This window comes from Leptidea sinapis, chromosome 39 (genome assembly GCF_905404315.1).
Source record: "Leptidea sinapis chromosome 39, ilLepSina1.1, whole genome shotgun sequence".
Classification (NCBI taxonomy): Eukaryota; Metazoa; Arthropoda; class Insecta; order Lepidoptera; family Pieridae; genus Leptidea; species Leptidea sinapis.
In genome coordinates, this window is record NC_066303.1 from 7,163,520 (window position 1) to 7,183,474 (window position 19,955).

Genomic DNA, 19,955 nt, shown 5'->3' on the forward strand with positions numbered 1-19,955 from the left:
CTGAAAAAATGAATAAAAATACAGTTAGACATGGGTCCACAGTTTAAACAGAACTGCAAGGTGGTTTATGAAACCATAAAACTAACTGGAGATTTAAGTTTTATTCTACCTCCTCATATACAAAATCTTTTTTTATTATTACATCGGTCACTGTGAAAATTCAACCAAAATTTTTTTCTCGTTCCATGCCTAATAACTAGTAGCAAAAAGTTGTAAAAAGTTGAGTAAGTGAGTAATTTATGCATTATGAAACTTTTAAAATGATTAAAAAAAATTAACTGTTTTAACTTCGATTCCATATTGCTTTTCAAACGACTTCAAAAAAGGAGGAGGTTCTCAATTCGTCGGTATGTTCTTTTTAATTAGATTAGCATTTAAAATTGGTTTGATCGAAGAAGTCCATTCAGAGTAACCCTTTCTCACCGAGCTTTCTGTTAGTATACAATAGAAAAATAATTTATGTTATCAGACCAAAAAAAAACATACTAAGATAACTTGTTCTACCATCTCTCTTCATATAGAAAGAGTTGAGAATGATTCAGAAGTGGCAAGAAACTCATCGCAATATATTTCATTTAATATTTATCAACTCAGCATTGGACATAACATAGAGGCAAACAGAAAATAAACTCAAACGTACTTGGGTAAGTTAAAAAAAGCAAATAAATATAAAAAAGCTTAGTGCAGCTAAGAGTATAGATAGTAGGCTGTATCAATCCACCCACACACAGACCCACACTTAATAAATAGAGATATTATGCGATAATTTAACAACATGTATTCTATTCTTTGGATATATAATATCGTCATACTACATCAACATCGTCATACAGAAAGACGTCCATTGCTGGACGGCCTCCCCCAACGTTCAATATGACGATTGGTCCTGCAGTGCCCTCATCCAACCTACTCCAGTGATCTTGACCAGATCATCAGTCCATCTTCTTCTTCCAGAAAGTGATCGACATTCGAGGACTTTGTAAAATCTTTTCGTTCTAAATACCACAGTCCCTCAAGTCAAAGGTTTTCAACCAGTGTGTGTTGCCAGTGATAACTTACGGAACGCAGACGTGGTTGCTACCGATGGGCCTTATGAGAAAGCTTAAGAGAAGGGCAATGGACAGGGCTTTGCTTAGAGTTTCCCTGAGAGATTGAATCTCAAATGAGGACATCCGTAGGAGACCTAAAGTGTCCAACAGAACTCGAATGATTGCGAAACAGAAGTGGCAGTGGGCAAAGCACACAGCTCGAAGGACAGATGGGGCAGTAAAGATATATGTTTGTCATCGAGAACTTTCCTTTTTAGTAATATATAATTTTTTATCACCAAAAAGGAGAGTTCGACAGAATCGCTAGTCGATTACGTTCCGATTGTGGTACGGAGAGGGTACCGGCAAAGCCTGGATATATAAACAATGTGAAATCCTTCGCGACTATTTTTGTAAATGTGCCACATTTTATAATCTATAATTTTTTGCATAATTACTATATATCGATTGAAAAGATATATATCGTTTCGATGTTTCACATGAGTCAAAAGTACCGCGATTTCAACAAGTATGACAAACTACTAACAATAGACTTACCGGTTCCTCGTTCACGAATATTGTGAGGTTGGCTGCAGGTCGAGCTGGTGGTGAAGTGCAGTTTGCTCTCAGCAGCTCGCCTGGCTGGTATCGATCCTTGTCTGCTTTCAGGATCAGGTTTGATGTTGGTAACGCTGAAATATAAATAAATAATCATTATAAATTAGTAAGTCTTTTGTGTGGCGATGAAAATGCTTTTAGAACCAGATACGAAAATTAAGAAATTCAAAAGAAATGTTAACGAACGTTTATGTGGTAAAGGTTACTACTAATGACTTCCTTAATGATTACACAGAATAGAAGCGACCGCGCGCCGTGAGGCTATTAAAATTATAAATTCTATCAAAAATATTTTATTTCGTTAGTAAATTAATTCAAACTAAGCAAATCTTATAACTGGCAAACTTCCTAATGGAATGATACTGGTGGCATGGGCACGGGGAAGGGCGTTGGTAGACTCGACTTGCATCGACACTCTGGCTTCTTCTCATGTCCAAGTTACGGCAGTTGGTGCTGGGGCTGTTGCTTCGACTGCTGAAGACAGCAAACGTCGCAAGTATGTCAGTCTCAATGAGTTTTATATCTTTGCCGTTTGATCTCGCGACAGTTGGCCCATGGGACCAAGAGGCGCGGAGAATGTACAAAGTACTATCTACGCGCCTCAATAAGGCTATTGGAAACCCAAGCGCTGGTAGCTATTTCGGTCAGCAAACCAGTCGTATCTGCCAGTATTCTTGGTACACTTCCTCATAGTTTTAGTTTTTCATTTAATGAAATAGTTATAAGCATTGTTTTTAACCGACTTCAAAGAAGGATGAGGTTCTCAATTCGACGCTTTTTTTTTATGTTTGTTACCTATGAACTTTCAACTGGTTAAACCGATTTAGAAGATTCTTTTTTTGTTTTAAAGCTGGTGCTTCCGGTGTCAGCCAAGGTAGGTTTGTAACTATATACATTGTTATAGGTGAGATGTGCTTGAGTCGAACGCGCGACGTAAGGAGACGAGAGGCGAGAGCAAAACCGCGACGGGAGTACACGATTCCAACAATAACATATTTTTTCATATTTTATCTTATCTATTGTTTTGTAATATTTTTTTTAAGTCAGTTGTTTTTTTGTCTGAATAAATTAATACTGTTCATAATTTCAAGAATACATAGCATTCCTGGTAATGCCTAATTAAACGATACGAAATAAATTCGACAGAGTAACGAGCAAAACCAAAACCGCAAAACGTAAGTGCAGCTATGTATCGATTTCGGCTGACGGGAAGCAAATGCTGTTTGCGGAAATATAAATCCATTAACAGCGTATTTTGTGGTATATTTTAAAATTTTCTATCCCTTCCAGAAATGAATATAAACTAAACTTTGCTACGTAGAAGCAGATGGAGAGTTTTGCCACAAAAAACAACACATACCAGATGTTATCATCTGTTACGTGTGTATTATTAAGGTTTTATCATCTTATGGTATATTTTAAAATTTTGACGGCTTAAAGGCTAGTATAACGCATACACGCTTTGGGTGTTCAAATTCAAATTCAAAAACACTTTTTTCATGTAGGTCACGGAAATGACACTTATGAAAAGGCATAAAAGGCATTTATTTTCTCAAAATTGATTCCTTTAGAATTCTTTTTGATGTCATTTCTTATACTACTACCGCTTCGGAAACAAATGGCGCTCTGAGAGTGAAGAGGCGGCGCAAGAAACTCTCCCAGCATTCTTTTTTTTGCCTTCTTTTCAATAAAAATATACAATATTGTACAGTCATTTCTATCGCTATAAAATAATCACAATCTAGTCCCAGGCTGTCCGATTATTTAGATATTCAGCAGTGGAGTAATAGGATTTCCGACAGAGCCATTTTTTTATAAAACATTTAAATTTATTTATAGATAAAGCCTGAACAGTGACTTTATGAATGTCAAAAATATTGTTTCTTATTGAATTTACCGCTACTTCGCAAAGGGTTGAGCTAATGAGAAGAAATAGCAAGAAATTCATTGCCACTCTTTTAAGTCACGATTAACATTTTAATTGTTTTACAAATCATTTAAATTACAATATATGCAAAGTGACGCAACAAAAGTACTCAAATGTCAAAACTGAAAGGCTTACACGAGTAAGTCAAAAAAAAGTAAATTAATACTTATGAACACAAGAGTTATTGAGTATAGTAGATGCATCAATCCACACATACCGTAAATAAATAGAGGCATTCATGCGAGCATTTCATAAAATAAAATATATCTAATATAAAATTCTCGTGTCTTGGTGTTAAACATTGAACTCCTTCGAAACGGCTTGAGCGATTCTCATGAAATTTTGAGTGCATATTGGGTAGGTCTGAGAATCGGACAACATCTATTTTTCATCCCCCTAAATGTTAAGGGTGGTCCACACGATTTTTTTTTAATTTTTTTGACACTTTTTTTAAATTTGTTTGATTATGAGTCAGCATTACTTAAAATACAAAGAACTTCAAATTTTCACCCATCTACGATCAACAGTTACTTTTGTATCGCGATTTTAATATTGGCAATACAACGTTTGCTGGGTCAGCTAGTATATATATAATAACTTTAACTTTAAAGGAAATAATAATAATAGAAAACACATCAAGCAGACCTTCCGGTGACAAGATCATCCAGCCACCACGAGTAGCACCTGTTACCTATGTTCAAAAGAACATAGGTAACGGGTGTCATCAAGTGTCTTGTATGTCTCCTAAATGTATTAAAATAGGAACAATGTTAGGTCATCTGAGAATGAATTGGAAATAATAACACGAATATTATCAGACGAAGTGGTAACTGGCACCAATACTATTTTTAATATTATAAACTTTTGTGATTATATTTACCATATTATGTCTTAACGTTTCATTAAGTATTGTAATTGTAAATATACAATAGTAGGGTCTTTTAGGTATGGCTTTACGTTGGTCAAATGAAATGTAACAGTAATTATTGATAGTGTTAGGTTATACTATTATAAAACGAAACCACTGGGTTTTTTTTTATGGAATAGGAGGACAAACGAGCGTACGGGTCACCTTTTGTTTAGTGATCACCGCCGCCCACAATCTCTTGCAACACCAGAGGAAACACAAGAGCGTTGCCGGCCTTTAAGGTGTACGCGCTTTTTATTAAGGTACCCATGTCGTATCGTCCCGGAAACACCGCACAAGGAAGTTCATTCCACAGCATTGTAGTACGTGAAAGAACGCTTGTAAAACGCACTGTGGAGGACCGCCATACATCCAGATGGTGGGGATGATATCCTAACTTGTGGCGTGTCGTGCGAAGGTGGTATTCGGCATGTCTGTCAAGACGAAACATGTGCCTACTCTAAAATTTGTATTAACTTTACTTGTAAATGTTTCTGGCAAATAAAGAACTTTGATTTTCAAAAAAAGAGTGACAGCTTTCCTCTGTAATAATATATGCCTTCACAAATTGGACATAAATAGATTGAGCTATGAGACAAGATTACTGGTGACGCCGGAAGGGATAAATGCCCTTCGGCTAAATCACAGTTGTTTGAAACAAAACCGCATTATATTATTCTGTATCCGATCGGTACATGTTACACAAAGTTAGTTGAAAACGATGATATCGTGTTTGTTATTTATATTATAATCTTGTAAATGCACTTCAGACATTAAGATTATAGATCCGTAAATGCTTGATTTGTCTAAACTAATATTATAAAGAGGTTTCTGTTTTTGTATGTATGTTTGTAATGTTTTCACACAAAAACTACTAGATCGATTTAAAAAATTATTTCACTCTTAGAACGCTACATCTTCCCTGAGTGACAAAGGCATATTACATTTTCAAATAAAATTGAAATCCCTAAAAAAATTGAAGTCCGATTTTGAAAAATATAGTCATAAATATCTGTCATCGCATGCGCTGCGGAAACTATTGATGATAGAACAAAAAAATATTCTACAATATTATAGAGCGTATCAATATCTACGAAAAAGTCTGCAATACCATATGTCCAACAACTGCTGTTATCCCACTAAAACTACTTTTTTAGATTTTAAAAGTTGATAAAAGTGCCGACAATAATCAAAATCAATTATTAATTAATTTTGTGAAATACCGTTAAATTACCTGAAAATAATTTTAAAATTATTAAAAACAGATATTCCATTCAATATATATAGTTTTATTCAAACAAAACAAATCTTATTACTATATTTACTATACTATTACTACATAAAATTAAAACTATCATTACGTGGAAGCGTACCAAGAATACTGGCAGCACTACCGCGTTGGATAGCTAGGCTGATCCGTTGACCGAAATAGCTGCCAGCGCTTGGGTTTCCAGTAGCCAAATTGAGGCACGAAGATAGTATTTTGAACATTCTCCGCGCCTCAGGGCCCCACGGGCCAAGTGTTACTACAAAAATAAATCTAAAGTCCAACTTTCCACTACCACGAGATTGGTATCTACGCGAGTGAAACCGCGAGACATTTCTGATTAATTTCTGGTCAGTGCAGGAATAGGCACAATTACTCACCATGATGAATGACCAATTTTACGTGAACGTTGTTGGAAATATCAAAATCGCCATTTGTATTGCTGCAAAACTGAGGGAATTCCACAATTCCTCGTAGACCAGTGGGAGGCTCCTTTGCATAGGAGGCTAGATTATGGGTACCACTACGGCGGCTATTTCTGCTGTTAAGCAGTAATGTGTAAACATGTTACGGTCTGAAAGGCGCCGTAGCTAGTAAAATTACTGGGAAAATGAGACTTAACATCTTATTATGTCTCATGTGACGAGCGCAATTGTAGTGCCGCTCTGAATTTTGGGATTCTTCTAATTATCATCGGTCGTATCAATTACCATTAGCTCAACATCCTGCTCGTCTCTTCCCTTATTTTCATAAAAAAAAAGACTTCAGTGTCTTCAGCATCTAATGTCATTTTTCTATTTTGCGAATAAAATTAATATTCCCAACCCGTAAGAATAATTAAAGGTGATAATTACCTATTTTCATCAATAATATATGCGTTTGTGACGCGGTATACAAAAGCAAAGCACGACTGTCAAATGTTAAGCCTAGGCTCAAGAAGATTTTACGTGTTTGAGAATATGGATTTTACCTCAATTTATGTATGTTCAGAATGTATTCGTTCATTACGCTTTAATCAATATTATCCAAAATGTTTATACTTTCACTTGATAGGTGGCGTTGTATTTAATTGTATGCACTTTGCATCGCGCTATAACTATTTTCTACGAAAGAGTCTGTAAGGCTGTTTTTTGTGCAATAAGTTTGTCGCGTTGAAATTGAAGTTGAAGTTTTGTTGATAGTGTCACTGGATTGTGATGTATCTAGTACCGGTACTGTACAATGTAAGTAGTTATAAATTATCACCAAGTCTTAACTGATGCAATTTTATTAACTTAATAAAAATATAAAAGTGGCCTAGTGTGAGTCGGACTCGCCCGGCATGTAGGGTTCCGTAGCAGTAAGTAACATAATGTATAAGTTATGTAGAAAGGAAAATTATTTAAATAGAAAAGGCTTTCATTGGTCAAAATTATACAGTGCAAATGAGCTCGCATCATTTATACGTATAAAAAAAATTACTTACTATATCTCGAACAAAGCAAATTTTCGGTGAAGAAAAAAAGTTTGCATGGTAATGTACGTCATATATTTTTTTAGTTTTATCATTCTCTTATTTAAGAAGTTACAGGGGGGGGGGCACTTGGAAGTGGCTTTCGCGCAAACTATTCAGCTTCGAAAAAATTATATTAGAAACCTCAATAGCATTTTTAACTACCTATCCATAGATAGGTACCCACACGTATGGGTTTGATAAAAAAAATTTTAGAGTTTCAGTCCTAAGAATTTACCCCCAAAATTTATTGTTTTTTTTTTTCTATTTTTGTGTGAAAATTTTAATGCGGTTCACGCAATTCATCCACTTACCAAGTTTCAACAGTACAGTTCTTATACTTTTGGAAGTGGCTGTGACATATACGGACAGACAGACGGACGTAACGGATCTAAGGGTACCGTTTTTTGCAATTTGGCTACGGAGCCCTAAAAAACGTTGAAACTGGGTATTGAGTATTTTGTTGACTCTAAAAATTAAAACTAGAGTAGTCATCTACAAATAAGCAAGAGATATACCCCCTTATTCATAATGGTCCGCTAACTTTAAACAGCGCTTAGTAGTGTTTTTTCTCATTCTGACTTAGGTCAATAGAAGAGGACAGAGTGGGAATTAGCAATGCTTTAAGTTAGCAGACTATTATGAATAAGGGGGATAAAATATATTATAGGCATTACGTAAAAGTTAAATAGACCATATTCAAAAGTTTAATATTTGTTAGTTCTGAAAGGAGTACTCTTAAATTAACAGTTATTTTATAGAGAAAATACATAAGCCAGACGTCTATTATACTCGAGTAAGGATTTCGTTTCAAAAGAATTTCATAAGGAAAGGTAGGAATATTTATAAAAGGACATTGCGGTTCAGAGCATTGTTAATTTTGTAGAACGTAATGTAAGCCTGTAGAATATGTTACGAAAATATTGTATGAAAAACTTTTGTGAAGAAATGTTTAGTTGCAATTCTCTGTGATTATTTCGTTTGGTTTCTTGTCCTATGGTGTATTGTTATGGGGCAGTGCAGCCGTTATTAATACCATCTTTGTGCTGCAGAAGAGGACTATTCGCGCTAATTATAACCTAGGTCCTAAAGAATCATAAAGAGATTTTTTTTAAGAAATAAACATTTTGACTGTTGCATCTCAATAATATATTCTTGATAATCTTAATAAATATAAATTACGTGACACGTTGTTTGTTCGCGATGGACTTCAAAACTGATGAACGGATTTTAATGGGGATTACTTCATGGAGTGCAGTTTGGTCGAACTTGATAGATAGGATAGTTTATATTTCGATTTGGGACCCATAATAATTTTTATTTTCTATATTTGTTTTGTATGGACATATTTTCTATGAGAGAATTTATTGACGCACGGTTTGACAGTTCCGCTGTGAAACAAATTCATTATAACAACAGGGAGCATTTTGTACGAAATAATTCTAGATGTTTTGGAATACTATTAGCAAATTCCTATAAAACGGTATTTTTTTATTATCTACAGAAGAACGTCTGTCGGGTCAGCTAGTATTCTATATGTTAATAAGCACATTAAGGAATTTGCTAGAAACTATAACAATCATAATGTTAACACGAGGAACAAACATAAATTTGTTATGTCACTACTCGATAAGTCGAGTTAGTCTTTTATTGAGCGATGTATATGCTTTTACAATAATGATCCCAGAAAATGGACAAAACGAAAATTTGTGTGGGAAAGGTTATATAACATAAATGATTTTCTTAATGATACCACGGACTGGGAATGAAGCGGACACCCTCAGGCTCTTTAATTATAAATGTTTTTTGTACTATATCACATTGTTATCTTTATTTTTTATAGAACAAAGCCTACTGAGTTTCTTGCGCCGGTTCTTCTTAGATATGAGGCAGTCTATTTCGAATTGGTGGTAGTTTTTGACGTTCAATAAGTGATTTGGAATCCTATTTTAAATGGAAATAATTGAAATTGAACTTTACATTGTTTGGATGGTTTCTAGTTTGTAGTATTATTAATAACAATAATACTTCATATTTATACATGTTGAAGTAAAACGCTGGCCATATGCAGTCTTTGGTGTTTAATATTTTAAAAATACATTTGTCCTTTTATATGTTTTAGGCCATAAAGTAGTACATTCAATATTTCACAATCCCTCGATCTATAAAAAGGTATAAAGGGCATTTATTTTCTAAAAATAGATTCCTTTATTAATCTCTTTGATGTAATTTCTAATATACTAGATACTTCTACCGCTTCGGAAAGAAATTACCCTCTGAGAGACAAGGAGCGGCGCAAGAAACTCTCCTAGCATTCTATTTTTGCGCTCTTTTTAATGAAATATACAATATTCTAGTGTCATTCTATTGCTATAAAATAATCATAATCTAGTCTCAGGCTGTCGGATCACTTAGATATTCAGCTATTAACAATAAAATGTTTAAATTTATTTATGTAAACGCTTGAGTATTGGCTGGGACTTATATAAGTATATACATTTACCCTTTATGCTATTATGTATCTTATGAAGCCTTCTATAATTAGTTACTAGAAAACCCTTATTTCTAGTATTATAATAATGAAAATCACTGTCAATAGCAAATAGGTGACGATTTTGTGCGTATTTTATATCTTAAATTAAATTTTTATTTTCAATTTTTAAAACAATAACAGAAGTGATGATAAAAATAATGTTACACGTACCTATGATGTCAATGAACTTTGTGGCAATCTGCGTTGCAAATGGCGGCATATCCGCTGTGACTTCGCAGCTGAAATTTCCGGCGAGACCGAGGTCCATTTTTCTAAGAAGAACTTGAGATCCGTTTGATCGATTCATCTGAAAATTTAGAATATCATATAGTTATAATTTCTTTGTTCCTCTAATTGGTAGTCGGACTGGTCACCGTCTTTGTGACGTCACGACGGCACCTCGAAAAATCAATAACACATTCAGACAAATATAAGAAACGTGTATGAAATTAAGTCACATAATAATATTTGATATTTGATGTTCAAATTGTTGTTTTTTCCTGATTTATTTGTGTCTTGTACTGTTTATAGTTTGTATTTTTTTTTCTTTATAATACGTAGAGAAAATACCAATCATCATTAACATCATCATCAGCCGGAAGACATCCACTGCTGGACAAAGGCCTCCCCCATAAGATTTCCACGACGATCGGTCTTGCGCTGCTCCATCCAACGTATTCGGGCGATCTTGACCAGTTCAACGGTCCATCTTCTGGGGGGCCTACCAACACTGCGTCTTCCGGTACGTGGTCAACATTCGAGGACTATGTCCGTCGAAATATGTGCCATGCCCACTGCCACTTCAGTTTCGCAATAATTAGGGCTATGTCAGTGACTTTCGTTCTCCTACGGATCTCCTTATTTCTGATTCAATCTCGTAGGGAAACTCAAAAAAAATAGCGCATAAAATACCAATAACAGTGTCTAAATAGGTCAGAAAAATGTCACAAAAATAGTAGTGTAGTTACACGTCATTTCATTTTCTTTGTTAGTTTATAAGTTATCCCATATCAATAGTGGAGATCTTTTTGGGAGGCCTTTGTCCAGCAGTGGACGTCTTCCAGCTGATGATGATGATACCCTTTGATGCTAAAATCAATAATAAATTCATTCTACAATATACAAAATAAATTGAACAAGGCCGGTAACGCTCTTGTGATCTGATATTGCAAGAGAATGTGGGAGGCGGTGATCACTTAACATCAGATGACCCGTGCTCGTTTAACCTACCATAAAAAAAGAATAGCATTTTAAAATCTTAAATTACTAAAAATTATGAGAAATATTTATATTTTCGTTAAGAACAACGAGCATGCAAAAAATAAAGAGTAAGTAAATACATTAGTGACTAAAACAGAAGAAGTCATATTGGGCGTTTATCATCAGTGTGTATTTCGAAATTCGTTTTATAAGATATTCTTATTCAGTCGCTATTCCAGTATTTTAAAATACGTTTGAACTAGAGAGACTTCTTGATATAACGTTATTGACATTATCGAGAAATGACGCTATGATTCTCCGCTGTTACAAAGGAATCTTGCACATTTTGAAACCTTATTTCATTCAATATGATTCAATATGCATAAGAAGTCGACATATCTAGTGTCACTGATATATTGGCAAATAAAATATTATCTGAAGTCTCTTGAGCATATCCAATATCTTACGTTGAATAACTTGAAGAATTCTTCAAATTCAAATCACGATGAATTTCTAGAAGACTTCGATTTGAGAATTAGGGTTACGTACTGAACTAGTGAAATAGGTGATTTGTCTAACTCGCTCTGTTCTAGTGAAACTCGAGTAGAAATTATATATGAACAAACACTAAAGCATCCATTCACCGTGTCCAGGTAATCTGATGAATAGTAATTACTTATCAACTAATACATGGGGCACAGTAAAAGTTTTGCACTTCTAGCTAATCGGAACTATTTTAATTTCGAATGTTTATACTTTTTGAAACGTTGCAACCTTCTTTGTAATAAAAAAAAAACAATTGGCGGGAAACCATTTGTCAATTGTTTTTTATCACACATCAAAGTTAATAAATGTTTTAGAGCGATGATTTTTTATGATTTTAAAAGTTCTCTCTCTCCGCAAGAATGTGCCGCTCGCCTTCAAAATGATTTTGGGAGATAAGCACCTTGCTTGAGCACCGTGAGGCGATGGTTTGCTAAATTTGACAGAGGTCGGGTTTCTTTAACTCAATATCCAACCGATTTCGATAACTCTTCTATACTTCAAAGGTAGTTTGGTTAGGATCTGATAATGGGATCCATGACAATTTAAGGGTACTCTTCAATTCATAGGAGCAAATTAACTATACCTGGCCAAATCTTTACTATTACGAGTGACCTCTTTCCCGAAATTGGGCCTGCCTATCTGGATTGTTTGTCCACGGTAGACGTAACGTAAACAATTTCGAGAGTCCAGTTCCCAATTGTTACGGGAGTAGGTGCGACATGGACATTTGATATCATCTTCGTCTTGTCCATGTTCTCACGCCTAAGGCATACTTTTTCAAATGGGTGGTAGATTGCTATTTTCAATAAGTGAAATAATAATTCAACATGGATTATTTATTACTGAATAACTATCAAGGCCACAATACACACTAACGTAACAGGACATCATAATTGGTTATATATGTGTAAGTAAGTATACAAGTTAATATAATATGTTAAAACAAAACAAATCTTGTAACTATATTTACAATACTATGACTACATAAAATTAAAACTATCATTACGTGGAACCGTACCAAGAATTTCCGCGCATTTCCGCGCTGGATAGCTAGGCTGATCCGTTTACCGAAATTGCTGCCAGCGCTTGGGTTTCCAGTAATATTCAACATTGTATAAAAATATATATATTTGAATTTTGAACATGTTATTTGAGAGCTGACACGACGAATAGGTAAAGAATTTTTTTTTTTTTGTTGTTTTCCGGTGAAACAATGATTGTGTGTAAATATATTCGTGTGTAAAAGTTTCAGATCGACGCAACTAAGAGCAAATACTTACACAGCAAACACAATTTACATCCGACGCGTGTAGCAAATATATTATAAAGCCGTGTTCGGTTCTCTTAGATAATATTGAGCGGGAGAATTTCTGTTTATAAGAACAAGAATACGCCTAGTTTTTTGCTATATTATGTACTTTTCAAACACTTTTGTTTAGGAAATGTTTTCTTAAATTGTTATAATAAATTGTAGTCACTTTGGAATTGGCTTTGGTATTTATAATATATAATTACGCGTCGTAAGGTACCCATGTCGTATCGTCCTGGAAGCACCGCACAAGGCAGCTCATTCCACAGCGTTGTAGTACGAGGAAGAGAGCTCCTTGCAATTAGCACTGTGGAGGACCGCCACACATCCAGATGGTGGGGATGATATCCTAACTTGTGGCGTGTCGTGCGAAGGTGGAACCCCATTCCGCGACCCTCTCGAGTTTCTCCCGGCACTGGTCGACGATTTCCCGAGAGAGACCTGCATGGCCCGTGTATGCGGCATCACAAGTGCTGTCGTCTGCGTGTCGCCAACATACATTGTTGGAGGCGTCCAACATATCGTTGATATGCAGAAGAAACAGCGTAGGAGATAGCACACAGCCTTGGGGCACTCCAGCATTCACGGGCTTCGGATTCGAGCAATATCCGTCGACAACAACCTGTACGCTGCGCCCAGTGAGGAAGCTGGAGGTCCACTTGCACAAGCTCTCGGGAAGCCCAAATGATGGAAGTTTTGAGAGGAGCGCCTTGTGGCATACACGATCAAAGGTCTTCGCTATATCCAGGCTAATTGCCAGGTATTCCCCCTTGCTTTAATAGCCGCCGCCCATCTATGTGTTAGGTATACCAGAAGATCACCTGCTGACCGACCTTGGCGAAAGCCGTAATGTCGGTCCTTGATCAACTGATGACCCTCTAGGTATACCAAGAGTGGGCGGTTGATTATACTCTCCATGATTTTGGAGAGCAGGGAGGTAATAGCAATAGGCCTGTAGTTTACTGGATCCGAACTGTCTCCTTTTTTTTTTGGATCGGATGGACAAGGATCACGGACTACGCCTTTGGAATAAGAGTGCCGGAATAAATAAGTGAACTCAACAACACCGGCACACATTCTAAGCACGATTGGAGAAATGCCATCCGGCCCGCTCGACTTCCTGACGTCCAACGAAAACAGAGCTCGCCTAACAGTTTTCTGTCTGAACTGTACTTCAGGCATAGACCTCTGACACCGCGGGATGGTCGGCGGTGTTTTTCCCTTGTCGTCAAGAGTCGAGTTGGAAGCAAAAAGAGCGCACAGGAGATAGGCTTTCTCTCTTGCCGTATGGGCCAGGGTGTCATTCCTCATGTGTATCAGCGGCAAGGACGGCTGGTTGAAGCTACCAAGAGCAGCTTTCGACAACGACCAAAACTTGCGTGTTTCGGTCGGGTACAGGAAAGCTGCTCACCGATTTTGACAACGTGCTTCGATTTCGCACGGGCGATTTGCAGCTTAAAAATCTGGAGGCACGGTTATATTTCCTCTTAAGAACTTTTCAGATCGGATCCTTTGTGCCCAACGCCGCCACCCAAGTTTGATACGCCTGTTTTTTGCAGTCAGATGCTGCTTTAACTAACGCATCGAACCAGGGCTGTGCCATCTGCCACCTATCGGTACTACAGAGCTCGGTAAAAAATATCCATGCCCAGTAGTATCACATCGGCTACTGCACTATGATCATCCGAAGGGAAACAAACCTTGCCCAGAAGGGTAGGATGCATTAAAGGAACGCAACCTATCCCAATCTGCTGACTTGTTGTGCCAAACGCGCCGGGGGCGCTGGTGGTCTGCGACGTTGGCGTCGGATAGGCCCTACACTCCCGACCAGGCAATGGTCGAACGTTCCGAGAGGGGCGTTGACAAAGACCTGGTAACCATCGGGATGTGTAGTCAGCAGAAGATCTAATAAGGACGGCATGTGGCTATCCACATCCGGGAGCCGCGTTGGCGACTCAACCAATACACACGCATAGATGCGGACCTCTAAATCTACGCGCAGCCAGAGAGTAGACAGGTCCCTACCCTCAAAATTTGCGAGACAGCGACAGCAGATATCCTCCCTAACGTACACACATACATGAGGCAAAAAATTGTGCTCAATTTCGTACCCGGGTTCGTTAAATATGACGTATCGCTCGGTCGAGATATCAGCTGCGTCTCCGTAAGGAAACATAAGGCCAGCTGCGCCGTCTCAAGGTTGTGGTGGATGGCGTTTAAATTGGAGTGAATTCCCCTGATATTGCAAAAGTCCATGTTGAGCGTGGAGCGGGGTGCCGTGGTGTCACTGCCTCGTTTGTCCTCGGTCATGCGAGGTTCTGTGCCCACCCCAGAATACGAAGGGCAGCCCTAGTGAGAGGCTCCTCTGCACAGGATGCCGGATAGATTACGGGTACCACAACGGCGCCTATATCTGCCGTGAAGCAGTAATGTGTAAGCATTACTGTGTTTCGGTCTGAAGGGCGCCGTAGAAAGTGAAATATCCTGGTCAAATGAGACTTTAACATCGTATGTCTCAAGGTGACGAGCGCAATTGAAAAACCCAAAAATTCTGAGCGGCACTACATTGTAATGGGTATGGCGTATCAATAACCATCAGCTGAACATCATGCTCGTCTCGTCCTTATTGTTATAAAAAAAATTGTAAACAATCATACTCACTCTCGCGACCGAAAATAAAAGATTCAACAATATCAAACCAGAAAACAATTGATAATATTTTGAAGTAACTGCTAGTTATTCATAGATAAATTTCATCATACAAGTTGCAAATATTCCACATTTTACCAGTCATCCGACCCACGTGATCATAAACTCACATTACACAAGAGACATTTCACGAAGGATCCCGAACGTCCCTTATCTCAAGTATACTTCGTGTTTCAGACACGAGCATTAAACATAAAGTGATAGTAAGCTTGATATCATTGCGTCGTGTCAAATCCAAACACGTCCTTATATCGTAACATGCAGGGAAATTGTGAATTGTCAGACATTAGATATTATTTATTTACGATATTCTATGTTTGGAGCTATATACAGGACGGCCGAGAAGTTGACGTCCAAAGCTAAAATTTGAAATTGGCTCATTTTATTGGCCAATGTTGTGGGAAGTTTTTAAAAATAGAAGCCATCCCCAGTTTTTTTTTGGTACCTTGAACATTTTCATGAATTTAGCTGGAGCAGTTATCTTGAACTTACGACTCAATTCTAAACTAGTTCCGCATTGTCTAAATTATTCATACTTTCTTATGTGGATATGTAACTGTAGTTAATAATTATCAACAATAAAATTAACTTAAAGTGTTCCAAAAATTTGAAAAAAGTCCTAAGCCACAATTCGGTGAAAAAAGCGGATAAAAGGGGAAATAAATTATTATCTCCTAAACTACGCAAAATCGTAGAATATACACAGAGATGATTCGGATACTCATCATTGGGCTTTCAAATTTTACCTTTGGACGTCAACTTATCGGCCACCCTGTATTTTTTTTTATGAAAAAAAGGAATGCGGACGTTCAGCTAATAGTAATTGATACCCCCTACCCATTACTATGCAGCCACTCAGGATTCTTGAAAAACTCAAAAATTCTGAGTGGCACTACAATTGCGCTCGTCATCTTGAGACATAAGATGTTAAGCCTCATTTGCCCAGTAATTTCACTAGCTGCGGCGCCCTTCAGACCTAAACACAGTAATGTTTAAGCATTATTGCTTCACGGCAGAAATAGGCGCCGTTGTGGTACCCATAATCTAGCCGGCTTCCTGTGCAAGGAGACTCCCACTGGTGCCACTCCCAAAGCTATTTATTATGAGGAGCGTTCAATAAATAGTGAAGATTCCATCTCGCAAACTCCTTGAAACCAAAAGAAACAATTACTGGATACCTCAAATATTTAAATGATTAAAAAATAAATAATTAGAATATATTGTAGAAAGGGATGTTTTTTGTTTTAAGTTTGTCAGAGGGTGTTTTCGAAAAAAAAATTAGGATATTTTAGGTGCACAAGCACCACGCATTAAATATCCTGTAATTTTATACAGTTGCAATATTCACCAAAGATGACCCTCGTTCGGGTCGCCATGGTTTTATAGCCGAAGAAAAAAAATATTTCAACTGGTAATATGCATAGTATTTTACACGAATGCTAACAGGATACCGTGCGCTGGATTCCCAGAATGCTTAACGATTGGAACTGACACATTTCATTTCATTCGAGCAGTGGGAGGCTCCTTTGCACAGAATGCCGCCTAGATTATGGCTCCCATAGCGGCGCCTTTTTCTGCTGTGAAGCAGTAATGTGTAAGCAATATTGTGTTTCGCTCTGAAGGGCGCCGTAGCTAGTGAAATTAATGGGCAAATGAGACTTAACGTCTTATATCTCAAGGTGACGATTTCCCACAAGCACACAGCCGGTCCGAGGTTCGAGTCTCCTTAGGAGACGCCCCGCGACTGTTGTTGCGTAGTCTTTGCGGCCTCCACGGCTCACGTATAGGACGTCACTGTAAAAGCCATGCCTAACAGCATAGAGGAGGTTTTAGTCGGTGTGGGGTGTCCGCTTACGCGGACACTCGAGTCCGACATATTACGCCCCGTTCCGCGGCGTAAATATGTAACTGTATTTCGTCCTCTCAAAGAAAAAAGGTGACGAGCGCAATCTGTACTGCTGCTCTAAATTTCACTGCATTGTAATGGGCAAACATAACCATCAGCTGAATGTCCTGCTCGTCTCGCCCCTTATTGTTATAAAAAAAATACAGCAGCCGTAAACTATTTCCACAAAGCGTGGCAAAAAGTTTCTAGTAAGTCGGTGGTGGAATGCCCAACATCTACGTTCATCCATTCTGTGTACCTGAACAAACCACCGCACTGTCACTTTTTTTTCACTTCACTTTCGCGACTTAATTTCGCTTTAATATAACCAATCATATACATTTTTGTAACGAAAATTTATGAACGATGTGGGCCTTGAAATCAAAATCGTTCATAAATTTTGGATGTTTAAGTTGTATAATCTAACAAAATTAATTAATTACAAATAGAAAAAGGTGCCCATGAAGCTGGCAACGTTACCTCTTTGTATAGCCAAACTTATCCTTTGACAGAGGTACGTACCAGATCTTAGGTCACCTGTTAAATCGGTTAGACGCCTGGATAGCTCTTTTACGAGTTTTTGTGCCGATGAACCCTAAGGACCCATCGTCTCCACCCCAAAGGGAACATGATAGTTAGTTGTATAATTAATCCCAGAAGTGAGAGTATCACTTTAAAGAAACAAATTGCTTAGAATTGAAAGAGCGACATCTCAAGTCAATTTCCTAATATAAAACTATTGTGGTTGAGCAGGTTATCAACTGTAAAGTAGATCCTGTAAAAGCCATTACGAACCATGCGTCACTCGGACGGTTGGCTCAGTTGGTAAGAGCGCTCGGACAGAACCCGAGAGGCACGGGTTTGATTCTGGCATCGTTCATAAATTTTGGTTACAAATTTAATTTTTATAAATTATCCCAGAAGTGAGGAATATCACTTTAAAGTAACAAATTACCAATCAATTTAACGTAATAAGTATATAGGTACTTACATCAACGTAAATTCCCGGCAATCCAAAGACTCTTGTCGCTGTTTCTTCCATGGGAGTGAACCTGTAGAATTCGTGGTTGCCTCGATACCACTTGACAGAGTAAAGTGGGGCGCCCTGCATATCCCGGGAGCAGATGAGGGCGGCCGTACCACCCCGTACCACTGTTGCTGGTTCTACCAATAGTCTGACGTCACGAAGACTGGTCACACCTGCAATGTATTGTCTTTCATAAATTTATAAGTAGATTCCGGTCCGTTGGAACAGAAAGGAACCTTGTCATATGAACGGCTGAGTGACGACATCAGGTAATCGCCAGTACGTAAGCGGTACTTGTCGACAGTCAACCTGTGACGTCATTATGACGTGACTAAGATGGCGGCTTGTCTCCATCTTATCTCACGAGGACTGAATGTGTGTTGTTTTTTATTAAAAAAAATATCAATATATAATATAAAAGTCACTCATATGAAATTATCCGCTAATGAAAGAATTCAAAAAGAAACAACGTTTCCCATTCAATAATGAAAGTTAATATTTGGTAAAATTTATTTGTTTTTTATATTTTGATTTTACTGTATTCAATTCAGTGTTTTTTTTTCTCTTCTTATTTACGAGATTGTTTTATTTGTGTTATTTATCAGTTACAAACAAAACAAATCGAAGTACGTACTAAAAATAAGATTAAAAAATTATTAACCAAATTCCATTTTTTATATTGCTCGTCACATTTCTGTGACGAGTTGGGATGAAGGGGAAGGATCAATTCAGAGTGTGAGATTATTTTAATTATAATTATTTTATTTCCTACTTATATGCCTACTTATATGAAATGCTTATAAACGATTACATTTTTAAAAGGTTTACTTTTTTGATGCCAATTGTTTTTTATAACCTTAAAATTTTTATATTAAAAGAAGTATTCCACATTTCTAAGCCACAATATATTCATAGCCAACTTTTTTATTATATTTCAATAACATTCATTTAAATAATAACTATTGGTAATTTAGTATTTTACTAGCTGACCTGACAGACGTTGTTCTGTTCATAATAAATAAAATACTGTTTTTTTATCAATTTGTCAATAATATTTCATAACATCAAGAATTATTTCGTAAAAAATGCTCCCTGTTGTTATAATGAAATTGTTTCACAGCAGAACTGTCAAAACGTGCGTCAATAAATTCTGTTATAGAAAATATGTCCATACAAAACCAATATATATAAAAATATATATATAAAAATTAATTACTGTTCGTTAGTCTCGATAAAACTCGAGAACAGCTGGACCGATTTGCCTAATTTTGGTCTTGAATTGTGAATAAATAGGAAAATGCTGCCTAATTAAATAAAAACAACAAATTTGTTTTTCCTTTGATGTCCATACATAATTTCTATGAGAGAATTTATTGACGCACGGTTTGACAGTTCTGCTGTGAAACAATTTCATTACGACAGCAGGGTGCATATTTTACGAAGTAATTTTTGATGTTATGGTATTTTACTGACAAATTCATATAAAAACATTATTTTATTTATTATA

The 19,955-nt window shown here is 36.9% G+C and overlaps 1 protein-coding gene across 1 annotated transcript in view; it reads right to left on the reverse strand.

The window, feature by feature from the left end:
- LOC126976023 (uncharacterized) overlaps window positions 1-19,955 on the reverse strand; it is a 152,083-nt gene that overhangs the window by 5,944 nt on the left and 126,184 nt on the right. Inside the window, exons 2-4 of the mRNA XM_050824168.1 lie at window positions 18,413-18,621; window positions 9,944-10,079; window positions 1,587-1,720 (exon numbers count right to left, since the gene is read on the reverse strand). Of these exons, the coding sequence (XP_050680125.1) occupies window positions 1,587-1,720; window positions 9,944-10,079; window positions 18,413-18,621 (479 nt within the window). The remainder of the gene's footprint in view (window positions 1-1,586; window positions 1,721-9,943; window positions 10,080-18,412; window positions 18,622-19,955) is intronic.